This window comes from Callorhinchus milii, unplaced genomic scaffold (genome assembly GCF_018977255.1).
Source record: "Callorhinchus milii isolate IMCB2004 unplaced genomic scaffold, IMCB_Cmil_1.0 Scaffold1, whole genome shotgun sequence".
In the NCBI taxonomy this organism is placed as follows: Eukaryota; Metazoa; Chordata; class Chondrichthyes; order Chimaeriformes; family Callorhinchidae; genus Callorhinchus; species Callorhinchus milii.
The window spans coordinates 24469901-24487014 of NW_024704742.1; the positions used below are offsets into that span (position 1 = coordinate 24469901).

The following is a 17114-nucleotide window of genomic DNA, read 5'->3' on the forward strand; positions in this document are numbered from 1 at the left end:
TGAAGTGACAAATTTATTATTGTTTTTTTTGGAGGGACTATTATTAGTTGTGTGGAGTAAGGAAACTTGCCCAAGGTTTCGCCCTGCCTGGAATTGAACTCCGGTCTCTCGCTTACAAAGCGAGTGCTCTAACCACTGAGCGACAGGACTCCACTCTCTCCACATGCAAATCACACACTCTTAACAACATTTCATTTGGAAATTCGTGCATCCACTTTCAGCAGGATTTAACTATTTTAAGTGGGAATCAGCTAATGACCTGATTGGATCTCTGTGGTATGGTTTAAGATGAATCTCATTTGCTACTTTCTCATTCTGGATATTCATTTCTTCTAAAACTCGGAAAGCATAAGTTTCTTGTTAGTACGTTAGAGCAATTCCTAAGATTACAAGTGAGATTTGACTTTCTGGGACTTCTATTATATGAGTAAACTTGCTTGAATTAAATAAAATGACTAAACAGAGAAGTTGTCATGTTTTGCTGTGTCCACAATCTGTCATAAATATTTCTTTATCAATGATTTATGGTGCCAGAAGACAAAGAATTAACAAATAATTAAAATGTGTCTGAAACCTTAAACAACATGTAGTAGGGTCAAATGTGAGCGAGGAGTTTAAACACATGCACTTATAGTGAGAGTGACTTGCCGCTTGGAATAAGCCAATTACAGCAGAAGGTATTCAAGGCATTAATACCCTAGTGAAGTATTTGAAAGCTACTTTTAAGTCCATTATCTCGGAAAATCTTATAAATAGCAAGTTCTCTCTCTCTCTGATTAATAAAAAGGGAGATTAGGTGATTTTCTGCCCCCCCCTCCCCCCCAGTCACTGGCAATATTGTGTCCTGCATATTTTTAAAAATACAAAAGATTGAATACAAATTTGTCAGAGTGAAATGCAAACATTTACTGTATCAAATAGTTGGAAGACAACTGGGTGAGGAATATTATATTTAGGTTAAAACAAATCATGAAAACTGCTGTTATTTATGCAGAACAAAGATTAGATTTGAACATTGCATTTTTGTCACTCTTTGCCAGGAGACAAACTGAACTTTGTAGATGAAAGAACCAAGAATTTATGATGCATATCCTTTCTTCTTTCCCACCCAATTATGCTTTCGAGAGACATATTGCATGTTATTTTGTGATAACTTGCCAGTATTACATTCACTATCCCCTTCCAGCAGGAAAACAATGCATTCTTCACCTGTAAGGCTAAACCCGACATAGCAATTGGCCATTTTTGTTATCCAGACAGTTTAGCCATAGTGAGAGGATTGTAGTCTGACTACACTGTGGTCTCAAATGCAGAATCCTTAAGGAATGCCATGAACAATTCTACACTTTAGATTCTGAGGCGTATAGTTGTGTAAAGTATGGTTGGATCTGCCCCCTCCCTTGCTCTGTCAAGTGTGACATCAGGCTGCAGCTCAGGCTCATCACAACTACAATATTACCATCTGAGAACCAGACATTCCTGAATAGATCTGAATGGTCCGTTTCCACCCGCACAACATTTGAGGGCGGGTGTCCTGACAGCGGGGCTCCTGGCGGTCACCATCTTCTGCCTCTCAGGGCCCGCCATCGCACACGGACACAGAGAGAGACACACACTCACAGACACATTGACGCGCACAGAGATACACTCACAGGGAGATATCAGTGTGAACTCTCACAGCCTGTGGGTATACCAAATACAAAGCACTCTTGGCACTTTGCTTTTTAGCTCTAATCTGTCTTGTAGCAGATGAATTTCGAGCAAACGCTGACTTTCCAAAGTACAATCTCAAATATGTGGTTTCTCTCTTTCTGCTGCAGGTTCTTCAAGCACAACTGGACGCATTATTGCAAGGCCAAGAAAGCATTCGGAGTAGCTGTAGCTTCACTGAACAAGCCCTAAATCACGGGACTGAAACCGAAGTTCTCTTAGTTAAGAAGCAAATGGGAGACCGTCTGAATGAACTCGCAGTCCAGGAGTTTCCTTTACAGCCACAAGAAAATGATCAACTGGAGTTTGTGGTGGAAACTGAAGGTCTTAAAAAATCCATTCACAATTTAGGTACCATAATAACGACAAATGCTGTAGCTTACGAGACTGTGGCCACAGGCGAGGGTCTGAGGCAGTGTGTGATTGGACAGCCTACATCTGTTACCATAACTACAAAGGATAAAGACGGGGAACTTGTGAAGACGGGAAATGCATGTCTAAGTGCTGAAATCTCATCTCCAGACGGCAGTGTGGTAGACGGAGAGATACTTGACAATAAGAACGGCACTTATGACTTTCTGTATACCATCCAGAAGGAGCAGAAAGAGGGTGACTTTACACTCGCTCTCAGACTTTATGATCAGCACATCAAAGGAAGTCCATTTAAATTAAAGGTGATCAAGCCCACTGACCTCTCTCCCACGTCTGATGGAGTCAAGCGCCGGGTGAAGTCCCCAGGCAGTGGGCATGTGAAGCAGAAGGCAGTAAAACGCCCAGCCAGCATGTATAGTACTGGGAAAAGAAAAGAGAATCCAATTGAAGATGATTTGATCTTCAGAGTTGGTAAATCGACTTTCTTCTTCTCCAAGGCTGTCTACTTAACTGCTTAATGAATTTCTCATTGAAAAACCATTAGCTAATTACTCCTAGAAGTGTAGCTGAAGTGCATAAAATATTGCAATACTTCACTATGTTGTTTTCTCACTTGATCTAAATCCTCAAAATCTTTCATTACATTTAATAGTATTTAATATAGCAATAGGTTCTCTGCAATCCCCAAAAACAAGAAATTAAGGATCTATGAGGAGATCAATAGATTTTTAAAAACTAAAGGGATTAAGGGATATGGGGATAGGGCGGGTAAATAGAATTAGGTTAGAAGATCAGCCATAATCTTATTAATTGGCTCGAGGGGCCGAATGGCCTACTCCTGCTCCTATTTCATATGTTCTTATAATCCAAAACAGTACATTTGCAATGAGAGAGGAACTCGACTAGTAATGTAGATTTGATTTATAAATCGATGGTCAGAAATATTAGCACCAGCACAACAACAAATTGCATTTATACAGTGACTTTCACATCGGGAAGACATCCCAAGGAGCTGGACAGTGGAGGGTTTGCACCCGAACCAGGGATTTGATCGGGGAGGGGGATGGGGGAGATGACCAAAGGCGTGGTCAAAGAGGAAGATCTGGGAAGAGGCAAGGCATAAGGATTCTGGAATGGAGTTTTCCAGAGAATGGAGCAGATAGGCTGAAAGCCCAACCACTGATGTTAGAGCAGGCAGGCTGGTTGGGGGGTGTGAAGCAGGCCAGTGCCTGCCGAGTGGAGTGAGAGGTGGGTTGGTAGGGTTTAAGAAGGTCACTGAGATACGGTGTGAGGCAAGGCATGGAGAGGTTTAAAATTGAGGGGATTATAGGCTTGTGCTGGAGAGGATATGAGCTGCAGAATTCTGTCGGGTCTGAAGCTTGTAAGGGGAAGAGTTGGGAACTCTGGTGAGCAGGGAGTTGGCGTAGTCTAGCTGAAACGTGATGAATGCATGGATAAGGATTTCAGCAGCCTGAGAGGAGAGTTGGTGGCGGAAGCAGCCAATGTTGTGGAGATAGAGCAAAGCTGAACAGATCGGAGCATGGATGTGGGTTTAAAGGATAGTTGAGAGTTGAACTAGACGCTGAGGTTAAACCAGGATTAATGACTATATTTTCCAAGATGAGAACATTGATACAGAAAAAGTTGAGAACATATGTATCTTTAATCATCAAACATGAAAGTCTTAACCACATTCCAGATAAGTCAAACAAATATGTTCCAACTAAATAACCACAAACTTGTAAAGTACTGTAGTTTAAACACCTAAATTTTATTTATTATATTGTGACTTAGCCTGTTAGATTAAAATAAACTTCAGGCTTGAAAATATCAGTGGTTAAGCATAAGCATATACAAGTAATTTAAAGGAATATATAAGGATAAGATCCTATAGTGGAGAATTCCTTTAAAAGTAATCAGCATCCACATAACTGATATTGCGTGGCTTCTTCCCACACCTCCTTTCTTGCTCTGAGCTACAATCACTTGTGGGATCAATAAATTCTGCATTACTACTGCTAATATTGGTTCAATTGTTCTGTTAATGGGGAGCTGTTTGCAATTTGGCAGTTTGATAGTTTAATTCTTATCTTAGTTTAAATTCTGATTTGATTTTGAAATGCTTTATCCCACTACGTGCTTAAGAAATGCTCCTGCATTCACGCAAAAGCTACTTAGTTCAAGTCCACAAGTTGAATAGCTTTATCTTGCTAATATTCAATGGACTATTCTACTTATAATGAAAGTGGTGTGAAATGTTAGCTCCAAGACTGGGTAAAAGTGGATTTTATGTCAATACTGCTTAGATTCTTTTTTTAGTTAAGACATTTGCTTTTATGGTGGTGAAGTAAGTACAGCTGTCTGATTCATGCTGTTCTGTGGTGTATTGCTAAGATTCTTTGCGAATTTGCAGGAGGGGCCACTCTCAACCTATAAACTTTCCCTTGTCAGCAGCTGCACATTTCCATTAACATTTCTGAATGAAATGCAAACTCTGTTTACTTCATAATTTGTGTTACAGGTAATAAAGGAAGAAACAAAGGGGAATTCACTAATCTGCAAGGAGTGGCAACATCCTCCAGTGGAAAAGTCATGATAGCAGACAGTAACAATCAATGTGTGCAGGTAAGGACACTGTCAGGGTTTTGGAAAGGCTTCTTCCCACACCACCAACTAATCTCGGAGCTATAGTCACATTTGAAACTGTTATCCAATCAGTACAATCTGTTACTACTATATTTTCTGTTAATGAGAAAGTGTCTGTTTGCAATGAGATTCATTAGTACTCAGTTAGAGCTGTTGATAGGTAAATAGATATATCACAGCCAACTCGCAGTATGCCAGTTTCCGAGAGCCAGAAGTGGATTGCGAATTGACTTTGCATGCTGTAAGGTTATCAGTTGGATTGGCTGTCGCTGGCTGATGGAATTGTGGAATAGACTTGCAAACCCTGATATAAGACTGGGTATTTTGGAAGGATGAAATCAAATGGACCAAACCTCTTGGTGTGCCTTCCTATTATGTTTGGGTGAATGCATGGATTTTATTCTGAGTCCTTTGTAAAGATTGGTTAGTGAACATTATGTAGTATTAGTTGGGGCTTGAACGATGATAATTTTAAATGATGCTCCAATGTATATATTGGTTAATATGTAACTGTGGCATTGTACAAGTCATAATAAATGTCTTCTAGATTTTCTCAAACGATGGACAGTTCAAGAACCGTTTTGGGGTCCGTGGCCGGTCTCCTGGGCAACTGCAGCGTCCAACAGGGGTGGCTGTGCACCCAAGTGGTGACATCATCATAGCAGATTACGATAACAAATGGGTGAGCATTTTCTCACCCGATGGGAAGTTCAAGGTGAGTACAGTTGCACATGGTCTTTAATGTAGTAGAATAAGCATGTCATTCATCTGAATAACACAATGGGCCAAATGGCTGCTGCCTATGCTGTAAATTTCTGTAATTCTACAAAACTCTGGGTTACACATTATAACTCAGCAAAAATAATGATTGACCTTCTGTTGCTCGAAAACACTGCTTCTACCTATTTAATCCAATTACTGTAAATTTGTATCTCAATTAATATGATTATGAATGGGAATGGTCTTTGAGGGAACCCATGGAGGCGTATAACAACTTTAAATGGGATTGAAAAACAGTAAACTCCGACCAATAATTTAGGATACATCCAGATGCTAGAACGAGAGGACCCAGGTTTAAAGTTATAAAGAGCAATTGCAGGACAGAGACCAGAACGATTCTCTTTTACTCAAAGGGTAATCAACAACTGGAACAGGTTGCCAGGAGACTGGACTTATTTAAAAGCAGCTTGACACTGTGATGTAGTACTGGTGGGAGGTAAGACGATAGGGTCAGTGTTCTGGAAGGATAAAATTAAGCTGAAGGGCCTTCTTCATGCAAACTGATCTTGTGGTGATAGCTCTGGACATCTCCCTACGTTCAGCGTTTTTCCCCATTGCTGGTTTTTCCTCTGATTCTAAGGTGGTATTTTATCCCTCCCTGGAGGAAACAATAGGATAACCTGAATGTAATTTATTGCTGTCTTGCATATGTCAGAATTTAGTTTAACATATTGTGTTCCCAGTTGAATTTTTAAATGTATTGCAGCGTAAACATACAAACTGACAAAGTAAAATCAACCAGAGCAAAACATGTTTTCTTATTCGTATCTCTAACACACAAATTATAAATGAAATAAATACAGGATGTGCCCCATTCTTTCACTCATTTGTGCTAACATAGTCGAGTGGCTTATCAAAAGCCAAGTGCTTTGCTACAAAAAACAAGGGAATTATAAGCCCTAGATCTTTGATCAGGCTCTCAAGTACTTTCCAAGGCAACTTAATAACAGAAAGGTGTTTGAACAAGCCTGGAGGCAGGTCTTTTGCCCATTTTCTTGCCTGAGGAAGATCCAGAGGAGAAGTCAGAATTGTAATAAAATGACTATAAGGTTGATCTCTCCTGACAGACCAAACTAGGTTCTGGAAAGCTGTTGGGACCCAAAGGCGTAGCAGTGGATCGGAATGGTCATATCATCGTGGTGGACAACAAGGCTTGCTGCGTGTTCATCTTCCAACCTAATGGGAAGCTGGTGACGAAGTTTGGTAATCGAGGAAACAGTGACAAGCAGTTTGCAGGTACACTTGATGGTAATACTTGAACCCCCTTTCTTGCCTCTTCTGCACACATTTGCATGAAGACTCAGCATGCTCAAAGGGTGTTGTATAAATTGCATGTGTGCTTGTCTTGTACAGTTGAGACACAAGATGCACGCTTCCTGCCAAATTCATTTCACCAGTAACCTCATCTGTGTAATGACTCATAAATCCAATAAATTCAAGAAATGATAGATGGTAACTTAGTGGTTACTTATAATGCCTTCTGGCAGAGGGAAATACTAAAAAAAAATTAAAAAACTTAAGAGGTCAACATATTTAGTTCAGTGTATCTTACAATACAGTTACAAATCCTGAACAATCCTGAAAAATAGACCCTAATAATAATAAATGCTTTTTTATAACACATAGTCTTAACACACTACGCTGTGCCTCTAATATGGAGTTTTGCTTTTGGGAAGGCACCAGTGCCTTCTATTGCTGTGACTAAATAATGCAAAAATATCTGGTAAGCATTGGTGCAAACTATGGCAATGCACTGTTATGGTAACATACTGATTCAATATATAATTGCTTTTTAAAGAGAATGAAAGTTCATTGTGGTAGAATGGGACACTATATTGATGATCTAACCTGCTACAATACATCGCAAAATGACCAAGATGGCAATCTGTTTTTGGAGGTTATTGATGATGATAATTATAATAATCCTTCCATTTGGTGTAGCAACTTTCACGTAGGGAGGATGTCTCAAAGCACTTCATAGGATTTTTTTGTGAAGCGCAATGACTAAATTTGTAGGAAATCCCAGCACATGGGAATATCGCACAAACAACAATGAAACAAATGATCAATTTAACTTGGAGGATTGTTGTCCAGAACACTGGGAAAAATTCCCTTCTCTTCTCGAGTTGTACCATGGGATCTTTAACATCCATCTGAACAGGCAGACAGAATCCCACTTTAACATTTCTTCTGATGGCCGGCACCTCCCAACAATGCAATATATCCCCAGCACTGCATTGGAGGGTCAGCTTAGACTATGTGAGCTTGAACCCACACCTTTTGATTCGGAGGCGAGAATGTTACCAACTGAGCCAGGCTGACACGTTACCATCTCGCGAAGAACCTTATCACCATTTTGGGATGTAATCTAGACAACTAAATTGTATTTTAGACTTTGTTTCCAAAATAAGTATGTCAACTGTTCACTTCATCCTTTTCAATGCCTTGCTCAACCCTTCTTTGTCTCTATCTCTTTTGTCCCCTCTTGTTTCAACCCTTTCCCTTGTGTTTTTCCAATATTGAGTTCCTGTGGTGTCTGGCTACCTGGTTATGATTACTGTCTGTGACTGGCCTGGTGTTTTTGAGTGCAGAATTACAATATCTATGCCTCAGTTTTGGGTGACTCTTCAAACCCTGATTACATATTTCTTCTGCCCTATCATCACCTTCTAACTGTATTAGGACTGCAACAATTTTGTAATGAAGGCTAAATGAAATAATTGAGCGTTCAAAGCAGCCTTTTTCCCCCTGAAAGAATGGATTATGGTAAAATTTAAATCCATTTCCTTCACTAGGTTTGTGCCTCAAGATTCTCACTTAGGGTAGGTGGAATGCAGTATTGCTAAACTGTCTTTAATAATGGATTTCAGGCTCTCCTCCCCCCACCCCCCACCCCCCCCCACACACACAGAGCTGGAAAATGATATTGCCCAACAAGCTCTACAGATTTAAGATATCAGGTGCCTTATTTTTAAATAAGTGAAGATCGTGGTCAAATTTTTTCTCGTGTGTAGTAACACAATTTCTACCATACTTCAAATCACACTGAGACCCGATTCTTGCCATCGTAAAAGCAAATGTATGCTTCCAGCATTGAATCTTCAGGGTCTGTGGTAAATCATTCTCCTGAAATGTGTTTGGTCCCAAATCTCTTGTTGAGGGCATGAATTAACCACATTTTATGTTCAGCTAATAAACTGTTCTTTAATTAAGGAACAGCAGACTCCTACCAGCAGTGGGAGGAAGATCCTGAAACGGAAAGAATATTTGCGATCAACTAAATTTTCAAATACCTTGCAGATATCATATCTACAGGCACAACATTATTTATACATATAATATATATACTTTATTTTTATATATACATACTTGCCTAGGGTCTTGTGTCCTGTTTTTATGCAGGACTTTCTTTTGCCTCTTCTTCTGTGTAAAATTTAGCCTCTCCTAGTTTAACATTTTATTTCATGAATCACTATCACAATTCAATCTAAATTCCCAGTAAAACATTGTAAAATGCATCTCTTAAAGTACTGTGCATGATTGAGTGTCCATCCCTCCCCCTGTCTAAATAAATGTGCGAATAAATTTACAATTTTTATTGTACAATGTTAGAAGTTGTTATCTCCCTGATGAATATATTCATGTGCAGAATAATTGTGACCCATTAGTTGAACAGAACTATAGTGGTTAAAAGTAGTCAAAATGATTGATTTTCAATGGGTGAGATCTGTTGTTGTAATATGACTTTTTAAATGGTTAATACTTATAGATTTCTTAGCCCACCACCTTCCGCAGTCTCATCCTGCTTAAAAAATTCAATTTAATGAATTGTCAGGTAATAGCGGATTGAGTCTTTCAATTATTTTGTCCACTGCACACTCGTCTCCTCTGTGAGATGCTGATAACAAATTAAGTTTAACTCCAGATTATTCTGTGACATGACCCAGTTTTAAATGTGTGCCTGCAGTTTGAATTCTTCAGATGCTTCATCATTTGCAGTTGCCATGTCGCTTGTTACAGACTACCTCGCTTCCACACAGCTGCTTGACGAGTGAGAAAGAAATGACGGGAAGGGAGGGAGAAACCACAAGGAAAGAACTGCAAACCTGATAGTCATCAAGAAATCTTAAATTAGAAATGCATTAATTGTTGAACATCACATAAGATATTACACGCTGTTCCTAATATCTAATGCCTGTACTTTCCTAACATTAATTAATGTAATGAGTCAAGATTACCGATTGGCTTTCTATTAAAAAATGTTTTAAGCTGGTTTTAAATTCAAATGTGAATGGAGCTGAATAAATGGACTTTAATTTCTTCATTAAGATTTTTATGTTGCGAAACAAATTGCAGTAAATCCCTGGCTTACTGGACTCTAGATATCTGGAATTCGTAGCTGACCGAAAGTGATTTGTTTTAGTTCCCTGGGCCTACGTGTCTGTAGATTCCCGCTGGCCCATTCTCATAGCTTGCACCCTCATCTCAAAGTGCCTCCTGGCCTTCGGTGACCAGGGGTTTTGACTTCAACTCAGTTTAAATCCCACAAACAGAAAATAGCTTATTCACTATCGTTTGCTCATGGGATTTAAACAGTTATGATGTACTGGAAAAAAATGATGCTGCTAAATGCCGATAACGCCATTGTAATTATACTTAGTCGGAAATTCTAGCTCACCGGACTGGATGTATCTTCCACCATTAGTCTGACGAGCTGGGGTTTGTGTATGAAGAAATGCTACACTTAATCACTAATTAAACTATCTTCGTCTGATTGTTATATATTTTTTTCTATCTACCAAAAGCATCATATACAATGTTATGGTGTTTGGTGTACATTTTGTGTTTTGAGTGAAATCATTGCTCAGTGTTTTATTTACTGTTGTACTTTACTAAATTACTAATTTTTTTCCATTTGCCTTTCAGGCCCGCACTTTGCAGCAGTCAACCATAATAATGAAATCATTGTTACTGACTTTCATAACCACTCTGTTAAGGTACAGCAAGCTTTATATGCCGGTGATCTGACAGACGTGTCTTGTAGGAGGACAGAGCAAATCCAAGCCAAATGCAGAATTGTAAACTTGCTCTTCCTCCATTTCATTGGCAAACTGAAGTATTTCATGAGGTAATGGGGATGAGAACCAAATGTGAAAAGAAAGCCAAAATGGATGGTTTTGGGATAAGCATGAACTTAGTGAAGTTATGATGGATGTTAATACTAGAGAGTGGGCAGTATTTTTATCACCTAGCCTCAGCATCAAGCTTACACCTAAATCATGTGTAGCAAGCCAAATGCAGTTCGCTTAGATCACCGTGTACTGCATTGAGAGAGAAATATGAAGTAGGAAGTCGAAGGCTGGAACCAAAATGGTGTCCTTTTGCTTATGTGTCCTGGATGTGTGTCTCATGCCTTCTCTGTGGCCTTTTTGATATTGCCAACCGTGTTAAATTATGAGGATGTTTGTGCTGGTCCCTACACTTACCTAAAATTTAAATTAAGACTCCCCTCTTTCCTCCCCCACTTCCATAAGTTTTCATGTGGAGCCCTTGTTAGGAGAGAGGAAACTTTAGTCATATGAGATATTCCTAGTAACTGACACGATTTGAACAAGACCTACTTTATTAGATGAGATTTTGTCATTTGAGATTGGGTTGCATTCTGAGAATCTCCCCATTATGAAGGGTGCTGTAAAATGCAAGTTGTTTAAAACAACCAACAACCAGATTTGTGGAAAGTTTCCATTCAGCCAAGTGTGTTTCTTAATAAGGGTATGTTCAATATGTCCCAGGGATGACTGCTAGTGTAAAATGCTTATTTTCTACAGTAAACATGCTGATTTCTGGTAATACAACAATTCTTACATTTGAAATAGTGCCTTTCACATTGGAGGACGTCCCAAAGTGTTTCACAGAATTTACTGTAAAAGGGAGTGACTGTGTACTTGTGTGAGCAAATGCAGCAGCTAATTGTGCGTAACACCAAGGTCGCACAAACACCATGAACTGTGTAACCAATTTTATTTGGGGGATTGTTGGCCAGGATACCGGGTCACCCACAAAATACACAGTCGTGCCTCTTTACAACATATCCTTTGAAGTGCTTTAAGATGTCACAATGACACAACATGCTGTATCAAATGCAATTATTATTATTTTAAAGGCCATAAAGATTTTTAAATTGGTTCTCATCTTGCATTGTCACATTGAAAGTCTTCCAACAAACTTTTAAACGAAGTGTGTGGTTTCTTGAAGAGTTTCTTAAACCTATCTTGAGATTAGTAGGTGGAACATGTATTTGTCTTTTTATATACACACAGGTGTTTAATGCTGATGGGGAGTTTGTGTTAAAATTTGGATCTAATGGAGAAGGAAACGGTCAATTTAATGCACCAACAGGAGTGGCTGTGGATTCTAATGGAAACATTATAGTTGCTGATTGGGGAAACAGTCGTATACAGGTAAAATAAATTAACTAGGTTTCAATAAAAATGTAACAATGTTTTACATCTCACTATTTCATCAAATCTGAAGTGCTTTGAGACATCCTCCTGATGCTATATAAATACAAATTGTATTGAAAAAGAGTAAGAGTTGCTTTCTGGATGATAATACATATATGGATTTATTGTCTGGGTTTCAAATTAGATTTTTTTTTAAATAGGTGTTTGATGGAAGTGGATCATTCCTCTCTTATATTAACACATCTGCTGATCCGCTCTATGGCCCGCAAGGCCTGGCACTGACTTCGGATGGCCACGTGGTGGTAGCTGACTCTGGAAATCATTGCTTTAAAGTCTATCGTTACCTGCAGTAATTCTTGTTGGAGCAATTCTTGTTGGGTGAACTGGATGAGTTCCTGCTTTAATTAACTGGTTCAGTTTCCATTTCAGGACAGAGTCACCTGCTTTTGTGACCCTTTCCTGACTTGGTTTTATTTAAGTGAACCGTGTACTGTATATGTATGAACAAATGCAGATTTGTACCTAAGGATTTCCTCTGTCCTTCACAATACTGTATGTTCCAGCTTCATGAGACTCTTTCAAGTGTTTTCATAAAATGACTAAATAAACTATTGTATCTGAACATGCAGATGTGGAGGATATAGTTAGCTGCTCATTCTTTAGAAGTAAAATATTCCAGCATATTAAATAGAATCTGCATCCCTCAGTGCCAAGAGCTCCATCTCATCAAACATCCTGATTATATATAGAATGTGTAAGTGAGTAAATGACATTAATTCAATTGAGTCCATGTTCAAAAGCAAATGGAGGTGCAGTTTTATTCGATGTAGATGTACTGATCACCTGAATAAATGACTGCAGTTACTCACTTACAACTGCTTTCACTCACTTACAATTATGTTTTATTTTTCACATTGTATAATCTCAAGATGGCTCTAACTATTAATTCCTAGTATTAGTACAGAAGATAAATGGGAAAGTCTGCAGTGATTGCGCTGTCAAACTAATTTTTTTACACTGGCAGTTGCCTCACAGTGGTGCTGACTATCCATTTTAACGATTTTGGCCAGTTGTGATGTACTAACTGCAAGTATAATATTGTTACTTGTTTCACATGAGGGTAAAATGGAAATATTTTGCAATTCTAAAGCAACATAAGAATTAGGAGCCTAGTATATTTGATGCTTCATGTATGTTTTTAGTTGCTTGATGTAATACAGTAGTGGCATTAAATATAGGTAATTGGTTGTTTTTTCTTAGGACACATTTTTAACCAAAGTCTATAATGCATGCCTTGTGCCACGCTTGTTAGCTGTGCAATGTCATTTTTGATGCAAGAGAAAAAAAAGTTGAAGGAAACTGATGAATCCTTGAAGGAAACTGAAGGTCCTCAAAACTATTTAATGTCCTAAACTAATTCAGGCAGGAGCATAATCTTGTTTTACAGAAGGATGCAAAATTAAGGGACACAAACCGCATCTTTACCACTAAACTGGATCCTGCCGGTATTTAAAATGCATTAACTTGATTACTTTGATTTGTTAGTTCTTCAGCAGTCTACTCAGGTACTTGGTTTGCATCTATTTATCAATTCCAATTTGTTCTAGGATTGCATAATTGGGAAATGTTCTCTAAATGTTGTGAAATGCACTATAAAAAGAACCAGAGCTAATTTACTTTTTAAAAATCTGTTTGACTGCTGTTTTAGAACTGTATTTAATTTGCTGCTGTGTGTAATTTTTTTCATTCTAGGGAGGGGTGGGGTAGGGGAGGGAGCAAGTAGGAGAAACTAGATTAAATATTCAAGTTTGTCAGTAAACAGTGTAGATTAGGAGTTCTTTATTTGAATTCAGTAAATAACTGATCTTTCCTGGAAAGGGAGAGGAATGAAGTCCCCACACTGGGCTGTAAATTTGAACTTTGTTATTTTGTCTGTAAAGAATGCTCAAAAAAGCTTATTTATATTTTATCACTAATGTATTAACAAATGCATGTGTTGCCAAACTTTGATGGGGAATTAAGTGCCCAGAGAATTTTGTTTGGGAGGATATATTCGAAACACTAAAGGAAAAAAAACCATGTCAGTGGCATTTTGGAAAAACTGAAGCTTGAATGTGTAATGTATAGATGTAACCCTTCTCTTGTTCCTTTTGTAACGCGTGAGTTGTGCTTGATGGTGAGGTTCAAACGATGAGAAAGTGATTATTTCCCAGTCTGGGTGGAGCTAGTGTTGTGTGCGACCAGCATGGCCTTAACATGTATACTCTTCTTCAATACTTCAGAAACTTAGTTTACCGCAAGAAGTTTGGGGAATCTGCATAGACTGTGCAACAAGACTGGAAGTCAGTTTATTAACTTCTCTTTTGAAAACGCCATGTTAACAAATGCTTATGCTAATGTTTAAGAGGGAAAGTTTATACATTATTTGAATGTTACAAACATTCCATCATTGTGATTTGTTTTGTGTACAGCACACGAGTAAATAAAATGTCATGCACTCCAAATAAAATTGTGTAGACTGGTTTTCTTTTACATTAATGCTATTAATGGATATAAAGTTGATTGAGACGTACAGTTAAAAGTTAGATATTACATTAAGATAAATGGAGAAAAGGAAGAAAAATGAAATTAAAGAGGCTCTGAAAACAAATTCTCCGTGGTGAAGAATGAACAGCAGCTTACTGTTCGACTCTCTCGAAATAAAGGCAAGAAACAGTGATTGACAGTTGCATTCAGGAAAATAGTCAGGAGTCATCAGGTCAAACGGATCTGTCAGCTTCCTAAGGGAAGCCCTCAGGACATTATTGCAGGCACACTATCTGTCATTCTTTAGACAAAAGAAAAACGGCAGAAACTGTCCATGCTGTGAGCTCCCGTCCACCAGCCGATACAAAGCTTTACTCACAACTGATAGAATTCACATTGTTTCAAATGAGAGAATGGTTCTTTAACAGGAGGATAAAGCTGAAATATTGTTCATTATACATAGGCCAAAGTTCAAAGAGTAATCTCAATGATTAGGGGCAAGGGAGCTGCAGGCAAACTCCATTAAAATTAACTTGTCACTTGGAACATTTTATTTTCCGTTATTGATCTGAACACAGGCAGGATTCCCCGAGCACAGTATGCTGAGTGCCTTTCATTGTTTGAAGATCGTCCTTCCTTTGTTTCAATTGGAAAATCTGCGTGGGTACAAAGTGGAGGATGGTTAGTTGTCTATCAAACTCCAAGTACTGCTATTTTGCCATTTTATGTGCAATTAGTGACACACAGAGTAGGGGGAAATCAAAGCAGCAATGTAGCCCAAACAGATGTTACGTCAAGCTTGGATGGTTGGTTGCTATTGTGTTTAATCGGGTGGAGGCAATGTTGGGATCTGAGTTGTGGAAGTCCAGTAGTTTTAAATTGAAGATTTATCCAACGTGTTTTGAAGCTTTCTCTTAGCTGAAAAGTCAGAGAAACAAACCAAGCATTCTGAAAGAAGACTAGACAATAAAATGTGATCCTGACTTTGTAAATTAGTTTGGATGCAAGATAATAATAATATAATAATCCTTGCATTTGATATAGCGCTTTTCACGTCGGGAGGACGTCCCAAAGCGCTTCACAGAACACACTAAAGTGAATTGACTGTATATTTGTGGGCGAACGCAGCAGCCAATTGCGCACAGCAATGTCCCACAAACAGTCTTGGATTGAAAATGATCAATTTATTATTGTTTTTGGTGTTTGGAGGGATTATTATTAGGCTCTGTGTGGAGTAAGGAAACTTGCCCAAGGTTTCGCCCTGTGCCTGGAATTGAACTCAGGTCTCTCACTTGCAAAGCGAGTGCTCTAACCACTGAGCTACAGGACTCCACTGCCCTTAGGGGATGGGTATGATGCCCTTAGGGGTAAACAGTCTGCCATAACAGTTGATTCACTAGCAGCTAAACAGACATTTGGCTCTACATAACAATAGAATAAAGCAGTAAAACAGTCTATTTCCTTTTCCAGCATCAGAGGATGGTCTGTATAATTCCTCACATGTGAGTTCTTAAGCTTGACTCCATTTTCAGGGGAAGATACCAATAGGTATCATTTTACCAGGTGAAAGCAATTTGTGCACAGCAATGCCCCACAAACAGCTATGAAGTGAATGACCAATTTTATTTGGTTTTTTTTTTTGGCAAGGACACTGGGGGAAACACCCCTTTTTGAATTGAGCCATGTGATCTTTAAGGTCCACCTGAACAGTCAGGCGGGACCTCAGTTAACAATTCATCCAAAGGATGGCAACTCCCAACTATGCAACACGCCCCAGCACTACATTGATGTGTCTGTCAGCTTAGACGAGGTGAGTTCAAGTCCTGACATAGAGTTTGAACCCACAACCTTCTGACCCAGAAATGAGAGTGCTACCACTGAGCCAGGCTGACATCAGGGAAGCAGAGGAGAAAAGAAGAGAAGCTTTGCAATCTATGCAGACTGGCACTAGTTTGAAGTGACACATTTTTTAAAACGTAACCTATTTTGAAAATAAATGAAACTCTTGATTTATTGCTAACAGCCCTGTCTACATCAAGCTTAGTGTGGTGCCTTCAAGTTCATTCAGACATGAATCCTAATGACTTCTGTTTTGTTTCTTTATGCCCCAGTGACTTTGGAGCCATGAATTTTCAATTCACGTTAATAATTTAACATTGAAGCAGACTGTGCAAATTGAAAAACTGGTTTCAGCAGTATTGTTGCAGGCTCCTGGTCGAACCTGTCAAAACTCACTAATTCAAAGTAAATAAAACGTGACCCACATTTGATACATCTTTACTGTAAAAAAACCTCAAAGATAGAGGTGCCAGCTTTTTTTTCAGTGCCCAGAATTTTCTAAAATGTAAACTGCTCCCAAATGACTGCTGATGAATTGATAATACACTGGGGCATAAATGATAGGAACAGTTGGTGGGGGGGTGGTGGTGTGGAACCTTTTCCAAACAGCAGGTGGTTAAAAGATGGAATACAGTGCCAAAAATCTCTACTGACCAACAAAAAAATATATATTTTTAAATCCTTACAAAAGTGGAGATGTACTTGAGGTCGCATGCGGTAGACAATTTGCACACAATCATCCCACAAACCATCATGCAATGGATCCGAGGATGGCAC

General features: G+C 38.8%; 1 protein-coding gene across 3 annotated transcripts in view; it reads left to right on the forward strand.

The window, feature by feature from the left end:
- trim2a (tripartite motif containing 2a) overlaps window positions 1-14476 on the forward strand; it is a 51308-nt gene extending 36832 nt beyond the window's left edge. For 2 of the 3 annotated variants that reach the window (XM_007903990.2, XM_007903991.2), the window contains exons 6-12: window positions 1821-2553; window positions 4604-4707; window positions 5276-5443; window positions 6576-6756; window positions 10435-10505; window positions 11829-11969; window positions 12173-14476. In XM_007903990.2, the coding sequence (XP_007902181.1) occupies window positions 1821-2553; window positions 4604-4707; window positions 5276-5443; window positions 6576-6756; window positions 10435-10505; window positions 11829-11969; window positions 12173-12325 (1551 nt within the window). In that variant the 3' untranslated portion in view covers window positions 12326-14476. The remainder of the gene's footprint in view (window positions 1-1820; window positions 2554-4603; window positions 4708-5275; window positions 5444-6575; window positions 6757-10434; window positions 10506-11828; window positions 11970-12172) is intronic. The other variant, XM_007903992.2, reaches the window with a different exon arrangement.
- Window positions 14477-17114: the final 2638 nt, after the last annotated feature.